Below are 27919 nucleotides of genomic sequence, written 5' to 3'. Positions count from 1 at the left end.
AGTGAATGGTCACCTCCTAATAATATGCAATTTACAAGTTCACCCTTGCAGAAGTTTGACCTGTCACTCAAAATTAGAGTAAAAGATTATGTTAGTGACGAAAGACCAGGATAAATGACTCTCCTAGAGTTGTTAAGACCGTTTGGTCTAGGCTTCTCTCTTCTTATATCAATGATATTGAATGAAGTCTCCACAGCATACGCTCAGGCATGGAGGTTGGGATAAACGACCTGAACTATGTGAAGTTTCTTGAAGCAAAGTGGGCAAAGTAGCTCGAGCGATATATTTTGGACAGCGCTCCAGGACTGTTCTCCGTTAGATGATTCATGCCTGGTAGCCCTTTCTGGATTCTCCCGCCCGGCTATGGTACGCTAATCGTGCTTGAAATGCGTTTAAATGCAGCACCTCCTCTTTTCGGCTCGTCTTCCTGCACTTTTGGTGGGGAAGGATAAATGAAGCACGAAAAGTGGATAGATGATCCCCTGGTTGTACAGTATCTGGCCACGTCACTTATGAAGACACTGCTCTCTTGCGTGGCTATATATCAGTCCATTTTGAAATAACCAAATACCCCTTGTGAGCAACAAGAAATATCATCGGGCTTGCCATCGTGAATGATGGTTTCGGATACGAAAGTTCCATCGTGTGATGAAGAGCTTATGGATGATCTAGCCAGATATGGTAGATCATCAAGGTCAAAGTGGGTATTATGGCGTGAATCTGCGATTCGGCTGCAGAAGCAAAAAGAACCCAGCACGTTGACCGCTACTTCTCTGCACGAGCTTCAATTTGCTTTTTTGACTTAGTCGAGAATCGATCGACTCGAATCGTTACCTAATGCAGCAGCTATGGGCTTAAATTGTACAGATCACACCCTAAAGCTCAGTTGCACGTGCATAATATCTAAAACGGTGTAACAATATAGAGAGGCGCTTTGTTCATTGCCCGATATTATCTAGTTCGCGATAAATCATAATCCAATTGGCTAATGATATCTGCAGTCATCACTTATGCATGAGTAGATGCATTTGAGACAGGTCAATTGGGAGATTTCACGCGCATGACTATCCAATCAGAGCCAATATCAGAGCTCGAGTATAAAGAGGGGTTTCAAGAGGCTTTGTAGATCAGAGATGCTCATATGAACCTGTGGAGACTCGGTTCCAAGGGTGGGAAGTATCTTGATTGCATGTAGGAAAATCCTTAAGCTTTTATAAGTAAACACCCACCTGATCCCCACCTGATCCCCACCATCATGTTCTAGAAATTTTCATCCAGCATTTTCTCGCTATTATGGGATCAATTACTCCTGTTCAGCGAACTTTGTTACGCATTACCGATGATATAGCTTTCAGTGACCCTGACCGGCTATATTGTGTTCAGACAGTCTCACCCGATATCTCGCAGGGATGGAAAGACATTACCTTTTCTGGCCTTGTAGCTGCCGCTAATCGCATGGCTCTCTGGATTGAAGAAAATGTGGCACCTTCTAGTAAACCAGAAACTTTGGCCTATGTTGCTACCAATGACGTTCGATATGTCGCGTTCATTATAGCGTGCATGAGACTGCGGCACACTGTGAGTGAATTGCCCTGAGCATGAAGTCATCCTAACAATGTTCAAGGCACTGCTTCTATCTACGAGAAACTCTGAGCAAGCATCTCGTCACGTAATGAGCGCAACCGGCTGTACTAAAATTGTCTATTCTCCGGAACGAAGCCGACAGATAAGCGAGCTTCAGATCGCCGATGTTTCACTTGAAGCTTGGGAAGCCCCGACTTTATGGGAGGTATTCGATGACAGCTCCCCAAGTCCTGTCATCCAGGAACCAGCCGAGGACCATGAAGATCGGGTGGCAATCTACATCCATAGCTCTGGAACAACAGGTATGACCGAGATTCCGAAGGGTTTACAAATCTGCACTATTTGCGCCTCTTCATTGATAGATATACTGACTATCCTTATAGGAATGCCAAAGCCAGTCCCAATGACCAACGGCTATCTTATTGCCATGGACGGACTTGGCTGTCTTCCAGTCCCGGAAAACAGATCACCTAGTGTGACCTTCTCTGCCATGCGAGGCGTAAGCGAAATTGCTATGAGCCCCTTCTTTCATCTCATTGGTATTATGTATATAACCTCGCCGATGTTCTTCTCCACGCCCTTTATTTTAAGCCCGGACAAGCCCATGACGGCAGAACTGCTGGCCCAGATCATCGAAGACAAAAAGCCTTCCGTTGGCATATTCCCTCCCTCTATTCTAGAGGACCTTGTCGGGTCAGATCTGGGAGTCAGGTGCTTGAAAACCTTTGACTGGATTGCCTACGGTGGCGCACCTTTGGCCCCGGAAGTTGGAGACCGCATCATCGAATGGACACACTTGCAGACAGTACTGGGAACAAGTGAAACTGGAATTCTTGGATCGTTAAAAACCAAAGACAGAAAAGACTGGGCATATTTTGAGTGGAATCCCAATGCCGGGCTAGATATGCGCGATGCCGGTGATGGCCTTTTCGAGCTTGTCATCCCCCGTGCAAAGAATCGTGATGCCCAGTGCATCTTCCACACCTACCCCGACAAGACCGAGTACCGAACCGGTGACTTGTTTGCTCCTCACCCCGAGAAAGATTATCTGTGGCTCTACTCCGGTCGCAAGGATGATATCATCGTTCTTAGCAATGGAGAGAAATTCAATCCAACTACTATGGAGGAAATCATTACTGGGCATCCCCTTGTCGCTCGATCTGTGGTGATTGGTCAAGGCCGCTTTCAGTCTTCAGTTTTGGTTGAACCCCACTGGGACACATGGAATGGCGACACAGATGAATTGATCAAGGAGATATGGCCTGTTGTCAAGAAGGCCAACGAAGCTGCTCCTGGACATGCGCAATTGATGAGAAATCGCGTCGGCGTTTCGACTCAATCCAAGCCATTTGAGCTCACACCAAAAGGAACTATCAAAAGACGCTCCGTTCTGGCCGATTATGAAGAGGAGATCAACAGGCTTTATGCCAATGGCGACCAGGCTGATATTGCACAGCTTACCAAAGATGCCACTCAGCCAGAGGTCGCTTCGTATATCACATCAGCTCTCTCGGACATATTGGATATCCCTACTGTTGATGAGAATGCAGACGTCTTTGCATTGGGCCTTGATTCCCTCCAGACACTCCGTCTAGGGCAGATCCTTCAAGCATCTCTTCGGACTGCACGTCCCGACCTGGGTGCTGCCTTCGGCAGTCCACAGCTTTACTCCCGACCGACAGTTGCTCAGCTCACGGGATATATCTCTGATCTTCTTCAAGGTCAAGGTTCAGCTCCCGCTGAGGTTGCCGAGGAAAGCGACAGCGAGCGGGAAGCAAGGATTGCGGACCTGGTCGGAAAATACACCGATGATCTCGGAGAAAGCCATGCAGTCATTCTCACTGGCTCTACTGGCTCACTTGGGGCCTATTTGCTAGCTGAGCTTCTTCGTGATCTCAGTGTTACCAAGATCTACTGCCTCAACCGATCTGCAGATGCGGCTGCAAGACAGCTGTCGAGCCTGCAAGAGAAAGGTCTCGCCTACTTTAAGCAGTTTCCGCGTCGAGTAGAGTTTCTCCAAGCTCAGTTTGGGGCCGAACGACTTGGTCTGGAGGATTCCAAATATGACGAGCTTTTGCAGAGCGTTGACACAGTCATCCACAATGCATGGAAGGTCAACTTCAATCACAGAGTGGAGGCCTTTGAGCAAACCCATATCGAGGGAGTGCGTCGGCTAGTCGAATTCAGTATTGCCAGCGATCGAAATGCCCATATTCATTTCATATCGTCCATCTCCACTATTGAGGGATATAGTCCTGAGCGTGGGCCATCCATTCCTGAGGTGATCTACAATGATCCCAGTTCGGCTCTTCGCCAGGGATACGGAGAGTCAAAACATGTGTCTGAGAGAATCTGCGCAGCCGCCTCTGCCCGAGCTGGCGTTCCTACCAGTATTCATCGCGTGGGACAGATTGGTGGTCCAACAACCGAGAAGGGAATGTGGAATAAGCAAGAATGGCTCCCGTCATTGGTTGCAACGTCTAAAACCCTTAAGCAGATTCCGAAGTCTTTGGGATCGATTACTGTGCAGTGGGTCCCAGTGGTATGTGCTGTGCTTATTCTTTTTACTATAACGGTCACCTATCTATCTAACGCTACCTATCTTATAGGATATCACTGCTAAGGTGATTGTCGAGACAGTTCGGACCCGACGAACTACACAAGAGGATGAGCCGTGTGCTGCGTTCCACATCGTTAACCCCAGAGTAACGGAATGGCCATCGTTGATCCCTGCCATGACGAAGTACTTTGATGCTGAGCCTGTCGATTTCCCAACATGGATTGAATCTTTAGAAAGCTTCACCAATCCTACTGAGGATGACCTTAAGGATAAGCCCGCTCTTAAGATCTTGGACTTCTTCCAGGCCTTTGCAGCGGTTGAGGAGGCAGGTCCATGGACCGAGACAACGAAGACACAGACCGCCAGTAAGTCTTTGCGAGAGCTGAAGGCCATTGATGCTCCATTGATGGAGAACTGGATGAATCAATGGAAATTTTGAACCGAAATCGAGATCAAAATTGCCATGGTTCCCAGCTGAGCGAGTACATAGCACCTATAAGCTATCTAATCTCGGGATTTGTTTTTGATGTATTTCCAAAGTTCAATCAAGATCGTTGAAGAGGATTTTTGTTTTTCATAATTTCGAACCTGTAAAACGTAGTCCTGTGTCGCAATACAGTACATGAATTTTCGATTTTAATCACCGAGGCTTCCTTCGAGAATTTAAACCCCTGCAACTTTTAAAGATGACAGTTGCACAATATCGGCCTGACTTGAGGGTTGGTGCCGAAGAAGGATTTCGAGGGTAAAGACTATTACTTTCCAACCTTGGAAGATCTGTGAGAATTAGTATCCATATTCCAAAGGTTCCAAGGTTCCCAAAGTTCACATCCTCATATGAGAAGCTCTAGAATGCTACCTCCGCCCCAGTAATCCTCCTTACTACGAGGGCTAAACAACACTCGGGATTGACGTGTCACCCACCGCCCACAAGGCTTGGGCATCACCTCCAGCTGCATCACTCAACTCTAATATATATGTATAAGCGTTACAACCAGCCTTGGAAAACTGCAACCATAAGCCCACATCTCATTCGGGGGCGATTGTGAATGCAATAGAAGTTGGGAAATGCGAACGTGTCCCACTCTTTGATCTATATCAAATAATAATCCATGGGTTCAGGCCAAAGTACGGAACGGTTCAGGGACGTCACATGGTTGGGCGCGACGAGTCTAACCTGATCAGGATTAGACCCGCATCCCCTGAAGTGTACGAACAAACACCGCGTATCTGTTATCTCAAAACTACGAACGACACCCTTTTTTTGTTCGACTATTCTCTTCTTCGTACTAATTAATTTAGACCGTTTTGTCTTTATCTCTCATCCTTTCGAATACGGGTCGTCATTTAACTTCCCATTTCTTCCCTCCCGCTCGACGCGATCCCTGTCAACATTTAATTCTGCTCCGCCGATCGCGTTCCCCCGTCTTCAACCTTCAATGAACCCGAGTCTGTCGCTCTAAAGTTGGAACAAACAATGGAGGTTGCCGCGCCAGGGGCGCCAAATGGCGTCTCAACGCCTGATACGGCAGCACTGGTAGACTCTGGTGCTGTGGTCCAGTACCTGACAGACGTGCTCCAGGTGACACTGGGTGCTCTGAAATCCGAGCTGGAAAGCGCTGGGAGCTTGCTATCCTCGGCAAGGTACAACGACACAGTACAGAGGTGCACGCGTTTTGCCTCAGAGTCGCAGGTTGCGCTTTATGTGCAAAAGGATATCGTGGCCGCAGAGGAGACAAACGACGAGACCGAAGACACTGGTCAGTCAATCAGCCATGCTCCTCGACCCCTGTTTCTCCAATGCTAACAACGTCCACTAGAATCAGTGATGCAGTATGTCTATACTCTGTCCTCCGAGATCTCCTCCGCCTCCACCACCGTCTCGTCCGTTGCTTTCATCAAACGCCCTGCCCCTATCGATCCTAGTCTGCCGATCGCCACTCAAGTCCAAGTGATGAACCTTCCTGGTATCGCTTCCCTTAGCAATTCTCAGTCACAGCAAGGAACATCATTGTCGCCTTTCCAAATTATCCACCTTATGCTCCACCATGGTCTCAGTCCCTACTTCGAAGCCAACACCCGCAGTCAAGATCCCGTCTCCGGCACAAAACCGAGAACAGATACGGAGGCCAAAACTGGTATCCCGGGAACGAAGAAGAAGTTTGCCGAGCTGGAGCTTGCCTTTATGCATCTTCAACAGAATGTGGAGATTCCGGCTTTAAACCTGCCACTCCACGAGGTGGTCCATGCTGCGCTGAAGGAAGCCGAAACAAAGGGCATCCGGCCCTCCGTGGAGCTCATCCCGTCTACGGTGCTAGATAATAGTGCTTTCACAAATAGCATTCAAAACACCGTGAATGGGTGGATCAGATCGATTCAGACAATCACTAAGATGTCGCGGGACCCAGAAGGTGAGTCAGCGTCACCAGAGGTTAACTTCTGGTTGTCAATGGAGTCTGCCCTAGAAGGAATTGAGGGTCAGCTGCAAAGCGATGGTGTAAAGTTGACTATGGAAATTCTCCGCCATGCCAAGCGATACCAACCTACCCTGAGTTTCCAGGCAGATACTGGGCTGAAAGATGCCACGGAGTTGGTCCAGAAGTATAACCAGCTGATGCGCGACTTTCCCTTGGATGAGTTGCTCTCCGCAACTTCTTTGCAGAAAGCTCAGGAGTCACTTGGTCTGATTTTCAATCACTTGAACAAAAAGCTGAAGATCTGCCCTTATCCGATTAAGCGTGCTCTTTCCCTCGTTGAAGCAATTTCAGGCGACTTGGACAAGAAGATTCATGATTTGATCAATGGCCGTGAGATTTTGCACCTCGATTATCGCGAATTCCGATCGTTGATGAAGGTTACCCAAGCAATCTGGCGTACTTGGGACGAAAACCTGAAGGAATTCACCAATGTGGCGCGAGAGTCAACTAGGCGCCGCAATGAAAAGTTTATTCCGATCAAGATTAATGCCAGGATCGATAATGTTCGCGAACGACTGAAGTACATTGATACTTTCCGTGTCAACCACGAGCAGCTTCAGAAGACTATCATCAATGTTCTCGGACCCAAGTCCTCGCCTGCCGAGACGGGTGCAGTGGACGCTGATGGTGCTGTTATTGTAGAGGAAATCGGTGATGTCGATGCTGTCGAGGAGGTCACACATGCCTACGCTGCTCTCAAGAATATCGATGTGTTGGATGTTTCCCCCGAGGGAGCTCGGACTTGGGAGAATGCAGAGATTGGCTACAGCGAGCGTACATCTCGCGTCGAAAACTCCATTATCGCTCGCCTTCGCGATCGTCTTGCCACTGCTAAGAATGCCAATGAGATGTTCCGTGTCTTCTCGAAGTTCAACGCTCTGTTGGTTCGACCCAAAATTCGTGGTGCCATCGGCGAGTATCAGACACAACTCATCGACAATGTCAAACGCGACATCTCTTCCCTCCATGAACGATTCAAGCAGCAGTACGGTCACTCTGAGGCCCATGCTATGGCACAATTGCGTGACCTGCCACCCGTCTCTGGAGCTATCATCTGGGCTCGGCAGATTGAACGCCAGCTAGATGGCTACATGCGAAAGGTGGAAAATGTTCTTGGAGAAGACTGGCACTTACACGCCGAGGGTGAGAAATTGCAGTCCGAAAGCAATCTCTTCCGCAAGAAGCTGGATACACGCCCGGTGTTTGAGTCATGGCTCTATGATGTGCAGAGACGGCATATCACAATCTCTGGCCGACTCTTCAATATCGTCCGCAATCGTGCCGCAGGAAATTCCCTAGAGCTCACGGTAAACTTTGATGCTCAGATCATTGCGCTATTCAAGGAAGTCCGTAATCTCATTTGGCTGAACTTCCAGGTTCCTCATGCTGTGAGCAACATCTCCAAAGAAGCGAAGCGTGTCTATCCATATGCGATCAGTTTGATGGAAAGCGTAAGAACCCTCCTACAGACCAATCGTACCATTGCTTCTATGTCCGATGTTGCTATTCTACTGAATGGCTACGTGAATGATTCGCAAGCCATGGTCAGCAAGGGTATTCCACTTCGATGGGAGTCATTTGTTCATTCCTATGAGCTCCATGTCAAGCAATCAGCTTTAGCCAATGGAGCTATTGATCCCTCCAAGCCTAGGAGTACAGAAAGCAAGCACGTTCAGTTCGTGCGTGAATTTGCTGGCTCAGCGTCTGTTCTCCAGACTAAGACCGCTGTTCTCTCTTCCATCAACGAGAACGTTCAGAAATCCATTCATGAACTGAAGACCTGCTCTTACAATGCCTCGTCATTTAAGCAGCGTCTAGACGTCATCCAGACCGCTGTGGATAAGCTTAACCTCGAGAACTACGTTAATCTTGGCTACTGGGTTTCGGAGCTCAATGGTAAAATCGAAGCTATTTTACGAGAGCGGCTTCTTCGCGCCGTCCGCGAATGGATCTCCACTTTCCAAGAGTCTCGCAATGGAAGCACATCTATTCAGACTAATGGTGAAGTAGAGTCCACTGCCACCCGCATTCAATTCTCTGAGCTATTCCATGAAATTTCTATGAAGAACCAAGTTCTTCATCTTGATCCGCCTCTGCAATTCGCCCGTGCTAGCTGGTTCTCGCACTTTGACTCGTGGCTCGGCGTGATCTGCAATCTTGAGAAGATCAAAGCCACTCGCTACCAAATCTCAATCGATGTGCAGAGCGTGCGTCAGTCAGAAGCTTGCTTTGCCGAGCTCCCCCAGCACTGCACCACTGAGCTCAACCAAGTATACGGCGCGGTGGAGTCTCGACTCAAGGATGTATCAGAGTATGTTGACAAGTGGTTGCAATTCCAATCACTGTGGGATCTGCAGTCTGAGCAGGTGTACGACATTCTCGGAGACGATCTCTCCCAATGGCTACAGCTGCTTCAAGAGATCAGGAAGAGTCGCGCCACTTTCGATACTTCGGAAGTCAGCCGATCATTTGGCAACATCAGAATCGACTATGAGCAAGTGCAAACAAAGGTCAACGCCAAGTATGACCAGTGGCAACATGAGATCTTGCAGAAGTTTGGTGCTAAGCTTGGCGGTCGCATGCGTGAGGTCCACTCTGAAATCGCCGCCGCACGTCGTGACTTGGAGGGACAAACCTTAGAGGCTTCCTCCACGGCCCATGCTGTCTCTTTCATCACCATTGTTCAGCAGTGCAAGCGCAAGACTCGCGTATGGGAGCCGGAAGTCGATATGTTCCGTCAAGGTCAAACCACGCTCTCTCGCCAGCGGTACCAATTCCCGAATGACTGGCTCCATGTGGAGAATGTTGATGGTGAATGGGCCGCTCTTAATGAGCTACTTACCCGGAAGAGCAAAATTGTTCACGACCAGACTGAGGGTCTTCGTGCGAAGATTACCGCCGAAGATCGTGTCATTAGCGACAAGATTGCCGAAGTCATTTCCCAATGGAACGATGAGAAGCCAGTCTCGGGTACTACTCCTCCTGAAGAGGCTTCTCGCACCTTGAGCTCCTTCCAGTCGCGGCTTGAGTCACTTCAATCTGAATTTGAGATGGTGTCTAAAGCGAAGGAAGCTCTTGATCTTCCTGTGAGCTCTGAGTCATCGCTCCCTGCAATTCTTGAGGAGGTCCAGGACTTCATGTCCGTCTGGGCAGCCTTGTCTACAATCTGGAAGAGTCTGAATGATCTCCGCGACGGACTGTGGACCAGCGTTCAGCCCCGAAAGCTCCGCCAGGCTCTTGACGGATTAATCAAGATGACCAAGGAGATGCCCAGCCGAATGAGACAATACGCTGCATTTGAACACATCCAAAATGTTCTCCGACAGTTTCTCAAAGTCAACTCGCTGCTTTCGGATATGAAGTCCGAGGCAGTCAAGGAGAGACACTGGCAAAAGATCTACAAGTCCCTGAAGCCCGGAAAGCGATTCTCCCTTGTGTCCCTCACGCTTGGTGATGTCTGGGACCTGCAGCTTGCTACAAGCGAGACAATTATTCGCGATGTCATCGCACAGGCCCAAGGCGAGATGGCTCTAGAGGAGTTCCTGAAGTCTGTTCGCGAGACCTGGCAGAACTACTCCTTGGACCTCGTCAACTACCAGAACAAGTGCCGCCTTATCCGTGGCTTTGATGATCTATTTGCCAAGTGCAGTGAAAATTTGAATTCTTTGCAAGCTATGAAACATTCGCCTTACTATAAAGAATTTGAAGAAGAAGCTACTTCTTGGGAGGACAAGTTAAACCGCGTCCATGTTCTCTTCGATGTCTGGATTGATGTTCAGAGGCAGTGGGTGTACCTCGAAGGTGTTTTCACTGGCAATGCGGATATCAAGCATCTTTTGCCTCTTGAGTCAAGCCGCTTCCAAAACATCAACTCCGAGTTTTTCGCCGTGATGAAGAAAGTCTACAAGTCTCCCTTCATTTTGGATGTGCTTGCCATCAATGGTGTCCAGAAGTCTCTTGAGAGATTGGCTGAATTGCTCAACAAGATTCAAAAAGCTCTTGGTGAATACTTAGAACGCGAGCGTGTGTCTTTCCCTCGGTTTTACTTTGTTGGTGATGAAGACTTGTTGGAGATCATTGGTAACGCCAATGACACTTTCCGCGTTGCCAAGCACTTCAAAAAGATGTTCGCTGGTCTGTCTGGTATCCTCATGGATGACGACAACAATATTGTCGGAATTACTTCCAAGGAAGGCGAAGAAGTTCGCCTGAAGCGGGAGGTCAATCTTGTCAAGACACCCCGTATCAATGACTGGCTCTCCGCGCTCGAGAATAATATGAAGTTGACCTTGGCAGAGCTTCTTGGCGAGGCCATCGAGCAATTTGATACTCTCTACAATGCTCCAGAGGTTGATCGAACGGCTTTCAATGACTTCCTGGCCAATTACCCGGCGCAGATTGTCGTACTTGCCAGCCAGGTCGTTTGGACCAACGCTGTGCAGAAGTCCTTGGAGGAGGAAGGAACCAATCTCCCTGCCCTTTACGAATCTCAGGTCAGAGTCCTTGAGTTATTGGCTGCTACTGTACTCGGTGAGCTGGATGCGATTACTCGCAAGAAGTGTGAGCACATGATCACTGAATTTGTTCATCAACGTGATACTATTTCCAAGCTCATCCAGTCCAACGCAACTACACCCACACACTACCTGTGGTTGTTTCAAATGCGTTTCGTGTACCAACCGGAGGGCGATTTCCTGCAACGCCTGTATGTTCACATGGCAAATGCCAGACTCAACTACGGTTTCGAGTACCTGGGTGTTCCAGAGCGTCTTGTCCGAACTCCTCTTACAGACCGTTGTTTCCTCACCCTCACTCAAGCTCTCTGTCAGAGGCTGGGTGGTTCTCCCTATGGTCCTGCCGGTACCGGAAAGACAGAGTCCGTTAAGGCCCTGGGTCTACAGCTTGGTCGATTCACCTTGGTCTTCTGCTGTGACGACACCTTTGATTTCCAGGCCATGGGTCGTATCTTCCTTGGTATTTGCCAGGTCGGTGCCTGGGGTTGCTTTGACGAGTTCAACCGTTTGGAGGAGAGAATTTTGTCTGCTGTTTCCCAGCAAATTCAAAACATTCAAATTGGCCTGCGCAAAGGAGAAGAAGACGCCAAATCCCAGATCGAATTGGTCGGAAGACGGTTGTCTGTCAACTCTAACACGGGTATCTTCATTACTATGAACCCTGGTTATGCAGGCCGATCAAACTTGCCTGACAACTTGAAGAAGCTGTTCCGTAGCGTTGCTATGTCCAAGCCTGACAAGGAACTTATTGCTGAGGTGATGCTGTTCTCCCAAGGTTTCAAGCAAGCCAAGCCACTGTCCAAGCAGACCGTGCCATTCTTTGATCATTGCGCTTCCCAATTGACCAAGCAAGCCCATTATGATTTCGGTCTCCGTGCTTTGAAGAGTGTCCTCGTCAGCTCCGGTGGGCTTAAACGTGCTCGTCTCGCGAACTCTGAAGGGCATCTTGGCCCCGATGATGTTATTGAACCCCAGATCATCGTCCAGAGCTTGCGTGAGACTATTGCTCCCAAGCTTGTGCAAGAGGATGTCGACAAAATGTTGGAAATTCAAGTACATGACTTCCCTGGTGTAGATTATGTGCCCGCAAACTTTGAGAAGCTTACACAAGCCATCCGAGACATTGCTCGCGAACAACACTTCGTGGACAGCGAGATGTGGATCGCCAAGGCTCTCCAATTGTATCAAATTCAAAGCATTCACCATGGTGTCATGATGGTCGGAAAATCAGGATCTGGAAAGTCTGCTGCTTGGAAGATTCTTCTTCAAGCCATGCAACGCATCGAAGGCGTGGAAGGTGTTTCCCACATTATTGACTCCAAGGTCATGTCAAAGGAAGCCCTGTATGGTAATCTTGATAGTACGACCCGCGAATGGACTGATGGTCTCTTCACTGGAATCCTGCGAAAGATTGTCGACAATCTTCGAGGCGAAGACAGCAAGCGTCACTGGATTGTATTTGATGGTGACGTTGACCCAGAGTGGGTTGAGAACTTGAACAGTGTTTTGGACGACAATAAGCTTCTAACTCTACCTAACGGAGAACGTCTCAACTTGCCCTCAAATGTTCGCATTATGTTCGAAGTCGAGAGTCTGAAATATGCCACCCTCGCCACCGTCAGTCGTTGTGGTATGGTCTGGTTCAATGCCGACACTGTAACTCCGTCCATGATGATTTCCAATTACGTCGAGGGCTTGAAGACCAAGACTTTCGAGGACTTAGATGATGATAGTGCCCCCGCTGGAACTGCGGCTGCCAGAACCCAAGATACGCAAGAAACACTCTCTGTTATTCTGAAACAGCATCTGGAGATGGATGACCTTGTTCACAAGTCCCTTGAAGAGGCCAAAAATTACAATCATATCATGGACTTTACCGACATTCGGGCTTTGAACACCCTCTTCAGCTTGTTGAACAAGGCCTGCCGCAACATACTGGAGTACAATGTCCAACACGTCGATTTCCCTCTGGACCCAGAGCAGATCGAGTCGTACATTTCGAAGAAGCTTCTGCTCACCCTTGTCTGGTCTTTTACTGGTGACTGCCCTCTTGCCGACCGTAAAGCCTTTGGCCAGTTCGTCACTGGAATGTCGACAATTGACTTGCCACCAGATGGTGACTCGTCTCTCATTGACTTCGATGTTACTTTGCCCAAGGCGGAGTGGATCAACTGGCAATCACAAGTGCCTTCAATCGATATCAATACCCATTCGGTTACCCAAACTGACGTGATTATCCCTACTGTTGACACTATACGCCACGAGGATGTGCTTTACTCGTGGCTCGCTGAGCACAAGCCCTTGCTGCTTTGTGGTCCTCCTGGATCCGGTAAAACCATGACCTTGTTCGCTGCTTTGAGAAAATTGCCCAACATGGAGGTTGTCGGCCTCAACTTCTCCAGTGCGACCACCCCAGATCTATTGATCAAGACCTTTGAGCAGTACTGCGAGTACAAGAAGACTCTCAATGGTGTGGTGATGTCACCTAACCAGATCGGTCGTTGGTTGGTTATCTTCTGCGACGAAATTAACTTGCCTGCGCCTGATCGGTATGGCACACAGCGCGCCATCTCTTTCTTGCGTCAACTGGTCGAGCAAAATGGGTTCTGGCGGACTTCTGACAAGACCTGGGTCACCCTGGACCGCATTCAATTTGTTGGTGCTTGTAACCCCCCTACAGATGCCGGTCGTACTCCAATGGGTGAACGTTTCCTTCGTCATGCTCCTCTTATCATGGTCGACTACCCTGGAGAGATCTCTCTCAACCAGATCTACGGCACCTTCAACTCAGCGGTGCTCAAGATTCTGCCGTTGCTTCGTGGATACTCCGACGCTCTCACCAAGGCAATGGTTCAGTTCTATCTTGAATCGCAGGCAAGGTTTACTCCGAAGATTCAACCTCACTACGTTTACTCCCCTCGTGAGCTGACGCGTTGGGTCCGTGGTGTCTATGAGGCTATCAAGCCTCTCGAAACATTGTCGATTGAAGGCCTTGTCCGAATCTGGGCTCATGAGGCTCTGCGCCTCTTCCAGGATCGGCTTGTTGCCGAAGATGAGAGAGCTTGGACTGCTGATGCTATCCGGCGCATTGCCCTGGAACACTTCCCTACAATTGACGACCAAGAAGCATTGAAGGGACCTATTCTCTTCTCGAACTGGCTCTCCAAGAACTATGTTCCCGTCGAGCAGGAGCGCCTCCGTGATTTCGTCAAGGCCCGTCTCAAGACCTTCTGTGAAGAAGAGGTAGATGTTCCTCTGGTCCTGTTTAATGATGTTCTTGAACATGCCTTGCGCATTGATCGAGTCTTCCGTCAGCCACAGGGTCATCTCATCTTGATCGGTGTCAGCGGAAGTGGAAAGACAACTTTGTCTCGCTTCGTTGCTTGGATGAATGGTCTGAAGGTGTTCCAGATCAAGGTTCATGGCAAATACTCATCGGAGGACTTTGATGACGATCTTAGAAGTGTTCTTCGCCGCGCTGGCTGCAAGGGAGAGAAGATTTGCTTTATCATGGACGAAGCCAACGTCCTTGACTCCGGTTTCTTGGAGCGCATGAACACCTTGCTTGCCAACGCTGAGGTCCCCGGTCTGTTCGAGGGTGATGAGTTCTCTTCTCTGATGACCGCTTGTAAAGAAGGTGCCCAACGCCAAGGTCTTCTCCTTGATTCGCAAGAGGAACTTTACAAGTGGTTTACCCAACAAATCGTCAAAAATCTGCACGTTGTGTTCACCATGAATCCGCCCGAGGACGGTCTTGGTTCTAAGGCCGCCACCAGTCCTGCCCTGTTCAATCGTTGCGTGTTGAATTGGATGGGTGATTGGTCTGACCAAGCTCTCTTCCAAGTCGGCTCCGAATTGACTCAGTCGGTTGATCTGGACAAACCTAACTTTGTCTCGCCTGACAGTATTCCCGTGGCGTACCGCGAGTTGACACTCCCCGCGTCGCACAGAGACACCGTTGTGAACGCTATGGTATACATCCATCACTCGCTTCTCCGGTTTAACCAGCGCTTGCAGAAACAGCAAGGCAGGTCCACGTTCCTTACTCCCCGCCATTACCTTGACTTTGTCGCCCAGTATGTCAACCTCTTTAACGAAAAGCGGGAGGACCTTGAGGAGCAACAGCGTCATTTGAATGTTGGTCTTGAAAAACTTCGCGACACCGTAGACAAAGTCAGCGATCTGCGTGCTAGTCTTGCCCAGAAGAAGACACAGCTGGAGAAGAAGGACACAGAAGCGAACGAGAAGCTGCAGCGCATGGTTGCTGATCAACAAGAAGCAGAACAGCGAAAGACAGTGTCGCTCGAGGTGCAAGCGGCGCTAGATAAGCAAGAGAAGGAGGTAGCTGAACGCAGAGAGGTCGTCTTGCACGACCTGGCAAGAGCGGAGCCTGCTGTAGAGGAGGCTCAACGGAGTGTCAGCAACATTAAGCGTCAGCACCTGACGGAAGTTCGATCCATGGGAAATCCCCCTGCCAGTGTTCGGCTTGCACTGGAAGCTGTTTGCTCACTTCTTGGTCACAAGGTAGACAGCTGGAAGACCATTCAAGGTCTTGTGCGACGAGATGATTTCATTGCAAGCATTGTCAACTATGACAACGAGCGCCAAATGACGCGCAACCACCGTGTCAAGATGCAGAATGAGTTCCTTTCCAAGGAAGACTTTACTTACGAGCGTGTGAACCGCGCCAGTAAGGCGTGTGGTCCCTTGGTCCAATGGGTCGAGGCTCAAGTCAACTACTCTGCGATCTTGGATCGTGTTGGTCCTTTGCGTGAGGAGGTCGATCAACTTGAAGAACAAGCCTTGCAAACCAAGGCGGAGGCGCAGACTATTGAGAACACCATTCAAAGTCTGGAGAGCAGTATTGCCACCTATAAGGCTGAGTATGCTGCCCTTATCAGTGAGACTCAGGCTATCAAGACGGAGATGTCCCGAGTCCAATTCAAGGTCGACCGAAGTGTTCGTCTGCTCGACAGCTTGGCATCCGAGCGTGAGCGCTGGGAAGATGGCAGCAAATCTTTCGAGACTCAGATCAGCACTCTTGTTGGTGATGTGCTCATTGCAGCTGCTTTCCTTGCCTATTCTGGTCTCTATGATCAACAATTCCGTAAGGCGATGATTGATGATTGGGTCCACCAGCTAGCTCAGTCCGGCATCCACTTCAAGCCACACAACCCCATTACAGAGTACCTATCAAATGCCGATGAGCGTTTGACTTGGCAAGAACACTCTCTCCCCGTCGACGATCTTTGCACAGAAAACGCCATCATCTTGAAGCGATTCAACAGATACCCTCTCATTGTTGATCCTTCCGGTCGAGTCACCGAATTCTTGCAGAAAGAAAGCAAGGATCGCAAGCTTACCGTCACAAGCTTCTTGGACGACTCTTTCGTCAAGCAGTTGGAGAGTGCCCTGCGTTTCGGTAACCCTATTCTTATCCAGGATGCAGAGTACTTGGACCCGATCCTTAATCACGTCCTCAACAAGGAGTACCAGAAAACTGGTGGTCGTGTGCTCATTCAACTCGGCAAACAAGAGATTGATTTCTCCCCGTCCTTCAAGCTGTTCCTGTCGACTAGAGATCCATCCGCCTCGTTCCCGCCGGATGTCTGCAGTCGAACCACCTTTGTCAACTTCACGGTTACACAGAGCAGTTTGCAGACACAATCACTGAATGATGTTCTGAAGTTCGAGCGACCAGATGTCGACGAACGTCGTAACAACTTGGTCAAGATGCAAGGAGAATTCAAAGTGCACCTTCGACAGCTCGAGAAGCGCCTCTTGCAAGCACTTAATGAGTCCCGTGGTAATATTCTTGACGATGACAACGTCATTGAAACTCTGGAAACACTCAAGAAGGAGGCTGCTGAGATTTCCAAGAAAATGTCCGAGACTGAGGGTGTCATGTCTGAAGTCGAGACTATCACTCAGCAGTACAGCATCATTGCCCGAGCCTGCAGTGCTGTCTTTGCGGTTCTGGAACAGCTCCATCACATCAATCATTTCTACCAATTTTCTCTCCAGTATTTTGTTGACATTTTCAACTCTGTTCTTTATCAGAACAAGCGACTTGCACAGGAGAAGGACCATGCTTCCCGCGTCCAGATGATCATTCGAGACCTATTCATTACCACTTACCAACGAACCTCGCTGGGTCTTGTTCAGAAAGACCGCATTACGTTGGCTATCCTCCTTGCACAGGCCACCCCATTCCCTATGGACAGGGCCATCCTCGACCGCATTCTGGACGAGTCTGTTGAGGACGCAGATCTTTCGACCACCGAGGATGCTCGTGAACAAGTTATGAGCAAGCTTCTCAACATGACACTGTTCAAGGACTTCATCCCCAATATTCCTCAGGATCAATGGGACCGATTCTTTGGCGAAGAGCTTGCCGAGAATGCCGTTCCAGTCGTCTGGGAAGAAAGCACTCCCAAGCTTGACCAGCTCCTTCGATCGTTGCTCCTTGTCAAGCTTTGCCGCATGGATCGATTCGTTCCCACCGCAGAGCGCTTTATCGAAGCTGTGTTCGGCCGCGAATTGTTCGAGGGAAGTAGTGATCTGAAGGATGTGGTTGACCAGGTCACTGCCACCACACCCATTTCTCTCAGCTCCAGCCCTGGTTTCGATGCCAGCTACAAGGTTGATGCTCTAGTTGAAAGAACTCACGCCACCTGCGCCAACATTGCCATGGGTTCGAACGAAGGTCTTGAGAGTGCCGACAAGGCCATCAGCAACGCCGCTGCCACAGGTAATTGGGTCCTCGTCAAGAACGTCCACTTGGCGCCTTCGTGGCTGCAGAGCCTGGAGAAGAGACTGGATTCGCTCAAGCCTCACAAGGAGTTCCGAATCTTCCTTTCCATGGAATCCAGCCCCAAGATCCCTGTCAACCTCATTCGCGCCTCTCGTGTGCTCATGTTCGAGCAGCCTGCCGGTGTCCGTGCCAACATGAAGGACTCTTTGTCTTCGTTGACTACTCGTGCCAGCAAGGCGCCTGTTGAAAAGGCCCGTGTCTACCTACTGCTTTGCTTCTTCCACGCTGTGGTTCAAGAGAGACTGCGCTACGCTCCTAGTCTTGGATGGAAGGGCTTCTGGGAATTCAATGACAGTGACGTAAGTATTGTACCTTCCTACTTGAAAATGAAACATCACTGACAAATCGCCTACTAGTATGAGTGCTCTGCTTGGATCATCGATCACTGGGTCGACACTGTCGCCCAAGGCCGTTCCAATGTTGCTCCTCAGAAGCTTCCCTGGGAAATGATTCGCACTCTCATTGCCGAGATGTACGGTGGAAAGATCGACGACGCTGGTGACTACCAACAATTGGAGAGCTTGGTGAACAGCTTCCTCACTCCAGCCGCCTTCGAGGATGACTACAAGCTCGTCTCCGGCGTCGAAAATGACGAGCTTCTTACCCTACCCACAGGCACCAGTATTCGGGACTTCATCGCTTGGGTTAATAAACTTCCTGAACGTGAACCGCCTACCTACTTGGGTCTTCCCGCTAACGCCGAGAAGTTGCTGCTGGTTGGCCATGGTCGCAAGATGATCTCTGATCTATCGCGTGTTACCACTCTCTTGGACGAGGGCGAGCAGTTGATGGTTGATACCTAGTTTCTTATTTGGCTTTTTATTTTATTTTTTCGTTTTTATGTTGTGTTACAGGTTTGGTGTTGAGGTGGTTCACCTCTAGACTTTGGTTTTCGGGAATGATTTCGATACCCCAAAGACCGCTGGCGGATTACTTTCCGTTCTTTTTTGTATTCCTTCCAACTTTGCATGTATTCTATCACAATCGTTGTTGTACAAATTTTATACGGGTTTAATTAAGACCATTGAAATATTACGTCATAGGAATGCCTTTGTACTATCTTTCTTTTCATGTAATGAGACGAGGTTCAGTCGTTCAGAGAGGAATATTGTCAATAGCATTAAGTATCCTGTATACAATCTGTGGATGTCTGGTTCGCATGAGGCCTCTTAATATCGACTGCCTCCAGCAAATAATGTAAAATGTCTCAAACTAACGCCAAAGAGGTCCCACTTGGGGACCGAATGTCCTATGTACGTGGGATGGAGAGGAGGCCGGCTCAACGGGCTTAGGAGATGAAAGTGGACTCTGAGAACATGAAGCCCTCCTCGGTGGTCTCAGTCTCACCAATCTTGAGCTTCAGTGACAGCTTCTCAGCAGGGGAGAACTAGAATACGCGTATTAGCACAGCGGGCCAAAAAAAAAAGAAAAAGAAAAAGAAAAAGTCAAGACGGGAAGTAATTTACCTGGAAGATGTACGGCTTGGTACCAGCCACGCTACCAGCAATGGTCTTGATGAAGCCGGGAACCTCGCCCATGACATCAACACGATCCAGTCGCTTGCCGAGAGATCCATCAACCTCGGCGGACACATCCTGGCCATCGGCAGTCTTGCCGGTCCACTCCCACTTGATAGAGGTAGGCTCGGGCCAGCCGCTGGTCTCGTCCGTTGTCGAGCTGGTGTGGGTTACTGTGTTAGTAGCACCGGCGTAGACGATCTCGTCGTCCTTGAGAATGGCACCGACGTTGACCTTAGTGGAGCCGTAAGAGGGGGGAGTGGTAAACTCCATCATGACGGCGGAATAGGTGGGAGTCTGGAAGTTAATGAAGTTCCAGCGGGCAGCTAATGAAGTAATAAGCATGAGTATCATCGAAATGGGAAAAGAAGACTATATCATTCGTACCAGCGTGGTGGGGCTTCATGCCCTGCATGGCGGGGATAAACAGACCACGACCGGCCAGGTCGTAAGACTTCTCCTTGGTGGTGATGCTGCCTTCGACAGCACAGCGCGCCCAGAAGGAGTGGGTCATCGAGCCCCAGGGGTTCTTGGGGTCGGTTCCAAAGTAGGAGGTACCATCCTTTCCGATGGTGAAGCCCGGTGCCTTCCGGGTGATCTTCAGGTCGACGAGGCAGTCAGGGTTGACAGTCGACTTGATGGTGTAGGAGTCACCTTCCTCGTTAAGGGTAATGGTCAGGTTATCAGCGCCGAAGCAAACCATCTGCTCATCGAACATGAAGTTCGACAGACCATCCGAGTGCCAGATGTGGTTTCCAGCTCCGCTTTGGTCAAAGATCTTAGTGTTGAAGTGAGCGGTGGTATGGATGCCTCTATAGTTCCGCACAAAGCCAGGTTAGCGATATCCTTCATTACTTCCGGTCATCTTCAACGAATAGATGGAGCCATTGCTTATGAATCCTGTAATGGAGGGGTAGATCTTATAAACTCACGCAATGTTGCTGTAGATGACCTGAACCATGACTAGAGTGCCGTTGTCGGCCATGACGTAAAAGGTCTGTGTCTCCACATTGGTGTACTGGTATGCCTTCCATCGCAGCAGGTCCTTGTTGAGGATAGTGTAGGGGGTCTCAGCAGTCTGCTGGGCGACCGATCGGATTGCCTCGGGGCCGTAGATAGGTTCCTGCGTGCCCACCGCAGCAGAGAGACTGTGATTTGGGTTAGTTTTGACCCCACCAACACATTTTCCACATCGAAAAGCGGGATAAAGACGTACGTTGACTTGAGCCAGTTCATGGTTATCTTCGGGAGCTAATGCGCAACCGTAAGGATTCAGTGTAAAGAAAATAGAAAAAAGGCCAAAGGAAAAGGGAGGTGAAGGGGAAGGGAGATCGACGCGGGGCCCGAGAGTTTAGTTCGGATGTGAATGGGAACTCTTCAAATTCAACTGATCATCACCCACTGGACTCAACAAAACGAATGAAGCATGAGATACGCACGGTATTATGGGTGATAGAGTTCCAAGGTATTTAGCTTGGAGATGTGTTCAAGACAAAGAGCTTCGATGACGTTCAACGCTGCTCAGCTGCTCGCTTGGTGGCCGACCAATCAGCATGCGGCATAGGCGGAGGAAAATCTGCCGTCTTCAGCGGTTTGACGCTTCACCTCCAATCAACCCCTGTCGCATCTCCAACATTCCACCATGGCACGAAACGTTTTGGCTAAGGATCAGTTCGTCAAGCTGATCGTCGGCGCCGGTCAAGCCAGTCCCAGTCCCCCCGTTGGTCCGGCTCTGGGTAGTAAGGGTGTCAAGTCTATGGACTTTTGCAAGGTGAGCTCAATCAACAATCCATATGCGCGCGACCGGTTGATTAATAGCCCTTTTCAGGAATATAATGCCCGCACCGCCCACATCACCGTCGGCGTCCCTATTCCCGCGCGCGTCTGTGTCCGCCCTGACCGCTCCTTCACCTTTGAGCTCCGCACTCCCACCACCACCTATTTGCTATTGAATGCCGCCAATGTCGAGCCCCGGAAGAACCGTCTGCGCGGTGCGATGAACCCCGGCCACGAGGTCTGTGGCCAGATTTCGCTCAAGCATGTCTACGAGATTGCCAAGATCAAACACACCGAGACACGACTATCGGGATTGAGTCTGCAGGGACTGTGCAAGAGTGTCATCTCGCAGGCCAAGTCCATTGGCATCCAGGTTGTTCCGTGAAGTGGCTTTTGATAATGGGATTTGACTTTGAGTTCACGTTTCACCGGGCTTTCTACGCCTGGTCTTCCCTCGGGAGCGGCAGGGGGCTTGGGTACAATGGCATGGTCTACCAGCCTAGGCCTCATTGTTGGACCGCTGCACTGTTTTGATACTTGTCGAGTTTATCCGGCGTTCCATGGGATAAAATGGGGAAATCACTGCCCCACTGTACTATATACCTGAATCATTTGCATGTCATAGAGCGATATATGCAATACCAGTATGAATTTTTGATACGAGCTATGTCAGATGACGCAGGATTTGGAGGAACCAGCGTCAAGCCCTGCTGATCGTTCCTTGTGCCCCTGTGGTCCAATGTTGTGTCAATATAGATCCACACCCTTAAATCTCCGATAGTCGGGATGGGATTGGCTAAATGATCCTAGTGTAAACTGAGGTTACCTTACATGTACATCTAGTGGCATCCAGTAATCCGTGCCTGATCGAGTTGTACACAAAGGCCAACCTTGGAAGTCCTCCATTGAGGCTTGGCACTAAGTGGTATGGGAAGAAAGTCGGTGATCGGCTTGGCAAGAATGATATAGAAAGTATCCTTTGAATATGGATTTTGGAGATGTATAACTACCTAGAATGGCAGCCTGTCGGAATGGCAAATTGACAAGGGTACAGTATATTAGCGTAAGACCAATCAATGCATAGCAAATGCAAACTATACCAGAAGTGGTAAAATTCCAGATCGTCGGGAAGCAAAGCGATCTCGTGCATTTCCGGATTGATAAACCTTGGACCGGGAAGTCGGCACGTTCGGATTACACTGTACTTTTAAGAGTCATGAACTACTAGCTCCGTTGACTTCCGAGGGCACATGCAAGATGGGAAATCGACGGAGTGTGAGAATAAATGATTGGTATATAAGGAAATTACCCATAAGTCAGAAGTCATAAACGCATAAATCATCAAATAAACCAGTATCCATGGATCCTTTGACGCCCCGAATCTCGAGTGTAATGAGGTAAAACCTGTGTGGAAACGGGGAAAGCACACCCCCACCGGATTTTGCCTCAGGCCCAGACCCTCTTTCCCCTCTTATCCAGGTTCTGTATCATTATCCTGCTTTCTTCTTCTCTATCTCTCAAGACGTTCGACCGTTTGATCTTTGATTTCTTTGATTCCGACCTTTTTTCGTTGCAATTCACGGTTTATCGAAACGGATTCGGCAGCGAAAAAAAAAAAAAGTTTAAGGAAAAGATTTGCCTCACCCACGTAATCGACCGTTCTGACCGGGGAAAATCATTCCTTTTCTCTTTCCCCTCCAAATTAAACGGCCAAACGAGAGGAAACGCGATCCTTGATCCGCAGTCAGAGGAAAGAGATTCATCTTTCCCCACGAGCTTAGACCCCGTGAGGGGTATGCGTCCCACCGTCCCCAGTCGAGGCCGTTAAAAAGAGTATGACGTCTGTGACGGCAGGGTCGACCCCAACCGACTCGATGGATTCAGGTATGTCTTGGCTGTTACTTGCGCCGTTCCCCTAGCGTGAACACCGCCAGAAATTCCAGGATTCCTCTGACGCAAGCTCTATCGTCCCCCGACAGGCTCGTCCAATATGCAGAACCCCGCCAAGATGCCGCCCCAAGCGGAGTCGGACCCCGACGCCAAGTCGAGATCTCAGCCTGCTCAAGTCCGCTTCTCCTCTGTCAACCAGGAGATTGAGCCCTCCTCAATGCTATCCCCGGTCTCTGAGAAATCCGTGCTGGACTCTCACCACCAGGATACCAACGAAGAGGACTTGCGATCCTTGGCTATGAGCTTGCAGAGCACCCAGCTCCAGGAATCCCGACTGCGCAACTACTCCTTTGAACCAATGTCGCTTCCTTCGTCTAGGGTATGTCTATGCTTTTTCGCAGAGCTCTCTTTGTCTCCAATTCCTTCAGCCCCGGCCCCCGGTATCCCCAGAGCCCCAGGTCGGCAGGGATCACCGAGCTGCTTCCCCCCCCCTATAAGCCGCCTCCTCCGTGTTCTCTACAGCCGCCCATTGGCTTTTGCTCTTATCAGTTCTAGTCGCTAATGTGGATTTTACCAACTAGGTCGCATCTCGAGACTCGAGTGTTCGGAGTGCCCGTGACGGCAATGGCTCTCATATAGCTTCCCCTCACATCTCTCCTCCCGTCTCCGCTGTACAGTCACCTCCCCTAACTCCCGCTGTCACCCAATCCCGTGAGGGCAGGGCCACCGACACTACAAACGCTCTGGGATCACTTGGCCGGGGCCATGTACAGTCCATTACCCCGGAAACATCACCTCCGGTTACTTCCGGAGACCAAAGCTCCCAAAATGCTATTACATCCCAACCGTCCGCCGATAGTAATTCTGCCAGGCAAGGCGGCAGGCCGGAGCCTGCCCCCCAAATCACGGTGCCGAAACATCGCGCTCAATTCTTCATCGGCACGGATGCAAGCTCACAAGAAGAGAGCCCACCTCCTACTCCCCGAGAATCCTTTACCCCGCCGGGCACCATCACCCCGGTTGGCGAGCCAAATGATCCTTACGCCCGCAGCAAGCGCCCACCGCCAACAAAGAATTTGGGACAGCTGGATGCGCGGTTTATTTTTGGTAGTCGGGATTCCAAGCGTTCGTTTCGTCCAGGCACCCCTCGATCGGCCAGCGCCAGTGATGTCACCAAGGCTGGTAACGAGAAACGGAGTGTATTCCACAAGGAGAAGAACGAATCCAAGCACGGTTTTGGCCATGGCCACCACGGTTCTATGTCTGAGTTGAAGCGATTCTTCAAGATGGGCCACCGCAGTAAGCGACCGGACTCTCCAACATCGGCAGCGAAACGATCAAGCCGAGGATCTGGCAAGAACACTCCCTACCAGATGGCTCCAGATAACGTTCCCTTTGCCGATGACCATGGATTGAATTCCAAATACGGCAAAATGGGCAAAGTCCTTGGGTCTGGAGCAGGTGGCTCGGTCCGACTTCTGAAGCGCAATAGTGACGGAGTCACTTTCGCCGTGAAACAATTCCGGGAGCGCCACAGCTGGGAAAGCTTGAAGGAGTATTCGAAGAAGGTCACCGCAGAGTTCTGTATTGGCTCCACTTTGCACCACGGAAACATCATCGAGACCCTTGATATTATCCAGGAAGGCCCCCATTGGTACGAGGTGATGGAGTATGCGCCGTTTGATCTCTTTGCTATAGTCATGACTGGCAAGATGACCAAGGAGGAGATTGCTTGTTCTTTTAAGCAGATCCTCAGTGGTGTTGCATTCCTTCATGGAATGGGGTTGGCTCATCGGGATTTGAAGCTGGACAACGTGGTGGTGAACGACCGCGGTATCATGAAGCTGATTGATTTTGGAAGCGCTGTCGTCTTCCGCTACCCCTTCGAGAATGATATTGTTCCAGCTTCAGGAATCGTCGGGTCAGATCCATACCTGGCTCCTGAAGTATACGATGAGAAGAAATATGACCCCCGCCCCACGGATGTTTGGTCGCTGGCGATCATCTTCTGCTGTATGACTTTGCGACGTTTCCCGTGGAAGCAACCGCGCACCACCGACAATTCCTACCGCTTATTCATTGCTCCTCCGACACCTGGCACCCCAGTGCCCGATTCTGACCCCAAGCGTGCCCCGCGCCCTAAGTCATCCCCCGATCTTCCTTCTTCCGCCCAAGAACAGAGACAGCCCCCAACGTCTTCGGATGCATCGGCTCATTCTGACGCTGCCAACAAATCGACTGTACCGCCTATTCCTCAACAAAACGGAACTAAGCCCGGTTCCGAGAAGGAGAGCGATAAATCCGCTGAAAATCCGCCTCAAAAACAAACAAGCCAGACCAGCACGAGCACGGAAAGGACTACCAGCAAGGAAGCACCACCTCTTCCAGGTGGTGCTCAGCCCGCTCGCCAAGAAGTGATCAAAGGCCCGTGGCGCCTTCTTCGTATCTTGCCGCGGGAAAGTCGGTTTATCATTAGCCGCATGTTGAAGGTCAATCCGACGGAGCGAGCGACCCTCGATGAGGTTCTTGCCGATGACTGGGTTCGGGGCATCCTAGCATGCGAGCAGGACGGGACGGGCGAAGTCCACAGCGCCTCTAACCACACTCACGTTCTAGAGCCTCCGTCGCAAAGTCCTGCCGTGGCCAGCAAAGGTGGCAAGGCCAAATGATTCCCCTTTCTTGTATCAATTTCTCCCCCTCTCTTTTTTGTGCATAATTCCCTCAAGACCCGGCGAACGGGCCTACCATTTGTTCCCTCTTTTCATCGTTCTCGTGCTCCCCAAATGGTCTAGATGATTTCTGCCTTGCTGCAACCAACGTGCCTTATCTTCCGACCTGTCTCCTCTGGTATTCTTCGGGTCAATATGCGTCATCCTAATCTTTCATGTGTGATTTTTTTTTTCGTGCCATTCATCCACCGCCCGTTCTCACTGCATCACAAGGGAATTCCGGTTGGTCGATAGTTGTCTGGCGTCCCGGAGAGAGCCGAGTCTGCTTTGCGCAAATCAAACCCTTTTGAAGACTCGGTTGACTAGTGCTCGATATTTCTGCTAGACTGGTGGTGGGATGTTTAGCAGGGATTCTCTATCTCGACAGCATTGCCTTCCTTTTGCCCGGCCCCTTGTTTCGGGTAGCTGTTGGTTCATTAGTGGATAGTTTTGTGGGCATGATCATGTCGTAGATAGTCTAAACATAAGAATATATTTGTCTGATTACAATAAATTAGCCGATACTTGCATAAAACCCCCCTCGTTTGCGAGATGATGATCGACCTGACGTAGCCCTCAATCCGGCGATATCGGATGGCCTGACCGCGGAGTAAAAACCTCGGCTTCGATTGTGGAGCTCTGCGACACACCGGCGTAGGTCCTTCGCATTTCTAGAACTCTTTCCCATAAACGGGTTGCAATTGACTCTACAGCCCAATCGCTCTGAATCAGCGTGTTTGCGAGGTAGAAAGCAATCACATTTATGGTCGAGCAACCGAACGGAGAGGCTTTAGTCTCTTCCCTATGGACCAGATCCCTACTCGTAAGGCAGTCTGCAAAAACCGTCATATTCAATATTCAGCAGCCGTACTAACCTTCCAACCTCACAGTCGGGTGCTCTCGCTGGCCTCACTGTGGACTGCTCTCTCTACCCCCTTGACACCCTCAAGACCCGACTCCAAAAGGCACGCGACCCCAGCGCACCGCAAGTTCCCCGAGCTCTATCTCTCCGTCAAACAATCCGCGGCATCTACGCCGGCCTTCCCTCCGTCCTCTTCGGCTCCGCACCCTCCGCCGCATCCTTCTTCATCGTCTATGACGGAGTCAAGCGTTCTCTGCTCCCACCAGGCTCCACCGACACCCCCTCCCGCGCATACACCCTATTCACCCACTCTATCGCCTCCTCGCTCGGTGAAATCGCCGCTTGCGCCGTGCGCGTGCCTACCGAAGTAACCAAGCAGCGCGCCCAGGCCGGACTCTTCGGCGGCTCAAGTCTACTCGCCCTAAAAGACATCCTATCTCTTCGCCATGCGACACCACAAGACCCTACAGCCCAGTCCTCAGCTACGGCCCCCGTGAAACGGGGCTATGGTCAGGTTGTCCGTGAACTCTATCGCGGCGCTGGTATTACTATTGCTCGGGAAATCCCGTTTACGGTCCTGCAGTTTACCATGTGGGAATCCATGAAAGAAGCTTATGCAAATCGCTACCTCCGGCCGCTTGCTTCGAGCGCTAAGTCCGTTACCGAGACCCAGATTCCGGCTTCTACTAGCGCTATGTTTGGTAGTGTTGCTGGTGCTATTGCAGCTGGTCTGACGACGCCTTTGGATGTCATTAAGACTCGTGTTATGCTTGCGCGCCGTGGGGGTGCAGATGCGCCTGTGCGGGTTAAGCAGATTGTGCGTGAGATTGCGCAAGAGGGTATGGGTGCTTTCTGGCGTGGAATTGGGCCCCGGGTAGCATGGATTGGTATCGGAGGTGCGGTGTTTTTGGGTAGTTATCAGTGGGCATGGAATACATTAGAAGGGAAGAGAGAAGAGAAGGAACGCCAGTGAAACGAGGGTGTTTGTTTTATGTTTGACCGATTTTGTATATTATCATTGCTATATATACCTTGGGATTGGCATATAGATTTAAAAAGCACGTACGTTTTGCTTTCGCTGTCAAAGCTCGAGATTGATGTCCGTCAGTAGCCGGGATTATCCTAAACGCGCAATCGTTCATAATGAACCTTACTATAGTGGACACGGGCACCCCGCCACGGAATAGTTTTCAGCCAGTGCTTAGGTCCACGGTGTT

General features: G+C 50.1%; 6 protein-coding genes across 6 annotated transcripts; 5 read left to right on the top strand and 1 right to left on the bottom strand.

Annotated features, from left to right (window-relative positions):
• Positions 1-1293: 1293 nt before the first annotated feature.
• N7503_005427 (Male sterility NAD-binding) lies at positions 1294-4583 on the top strand (the record flags this gene model as incomplete). Its single annotated transcript, XM_057064974.1, has 4 exons — positions 1294-1578; positions 1625-1886; positions 1968-4126; positions 4194-4583. The coding sequence occupies 4 exons, from the start codon at positions 1294-1296 to the stop codon at positions 4581-4583; spliced, it is 3096 nt and encodes a 1031-aa protein (XP_056922717.1).
• Positions 4584-5621: 1038 nt separating this feature from the next.
• On the top strand, positions 5622-18752 carry N7503_005426 (uncharacterized protein; the record flags this gene model as incomplete). Its single annotated transcript, XM_057064973.1, has 3 exons — positions 5622-5904; positions 5965-18248; positions 18306-18752. 3 exons carry the CDS (start codon positions 5622-5624, stop codon positions 18750-18752), a joined length of 13014 nt encoding a protein of 4337 aa, XP_056922716.1.
• A 485-nt stretch (positions 18753-19237) lies between these two features.
• Positions 19238-20702, bottom strand: N7503_005425 (survival factor 1 family protein; the record flags this gene model as incomplete). Its single annotated transcript, XM_057064972.1, has 5 exons — positions 19238-19336; positions 19416-19792; positions 19854-20278; positions 20399-20614; positions 20683-20702. 5 exons carry the CDS (start codon positions 20700-20702, stop codon positions 19238-19240), a joined length of 1137 nt encoding a protein of 378 aa, XP_056922715.1.
• A 406-nt stretch (positions 20703-21108) lies between these two features.
• N7503_005424 (mitochondrial 54S ribosomal protein uL11m) lies at positions 21109-21627 on the top strand (the record flags this gene model as incomplete). Its single annotated transcript, XM_057064971.1, has 1 exon — positions 21109-21627. One exon carries the CDS (start codon positions 21109-21111, stop codon positions 21625-21627), a length of 519 nt encoding a protein of 172 aa, XP_056922714.1.
• Positions 21628-22573: 946 nt separating this feature from the next.
• N7503_005423 (uncharacterized protein) lies at positions 22574-25801 on the top strand (the record flags this gene model as incomplete). Its single annotated transcript, XM_057064970.1, has 3 exons — positions 22574-23126; positions 23222-23511; positions 23714-25801. Exons 1-3 carry the CDS (start codon positions 23078-23080, stop codon positions 25799-25801), a joined length of 2427 nt encoding a protein of 808 aa, XP_056922713.1. The 5' UTR covers positions 22574-23077.
• Positions 25802-26603: 802 nt separating this feature from the next.
• N7503_005422 (putative mitochondrial carrier protein (Pet8)) lies at positions 26604-27675 on the top strand (the record flags this gene model as incomplete). Its single annotated transcript, XM_057064969.1, has 2 exons — positions 26604-26663; positions 26731-27675. 2 exons carry the CDS (start codon positions 26604-26606, stop codon positions 27673-27675), a joined length of 1005 nt encoding a protein of 334 aa, XP_056922712.1.
• Between the last annotated feature and the right edge of the window lie 244 nt (positions 27676-27919).

This window comes from Penicillium pulvis (genome assembly GCF_028828015.1).
Source record: "Penicillium pulvis strain IBT 33274 chromosome Unknown contig_23_segment0_segment0, whole genome shotgun sequence".
In the NCBI taxonomy this organism is placed as follows: domain Eukaryota; kingdom Fungi; phylum Ascomycota; class Eurotiomycetes; order Eurotiales; family Aspergillaceae; genus Penicillium; species Penicillium pulvis.
The sequence above is the reverse complement of the archived record's forward strand: the minus strand, read 5'-3'. Positions and strand labels throughout refer to the sequence as shown.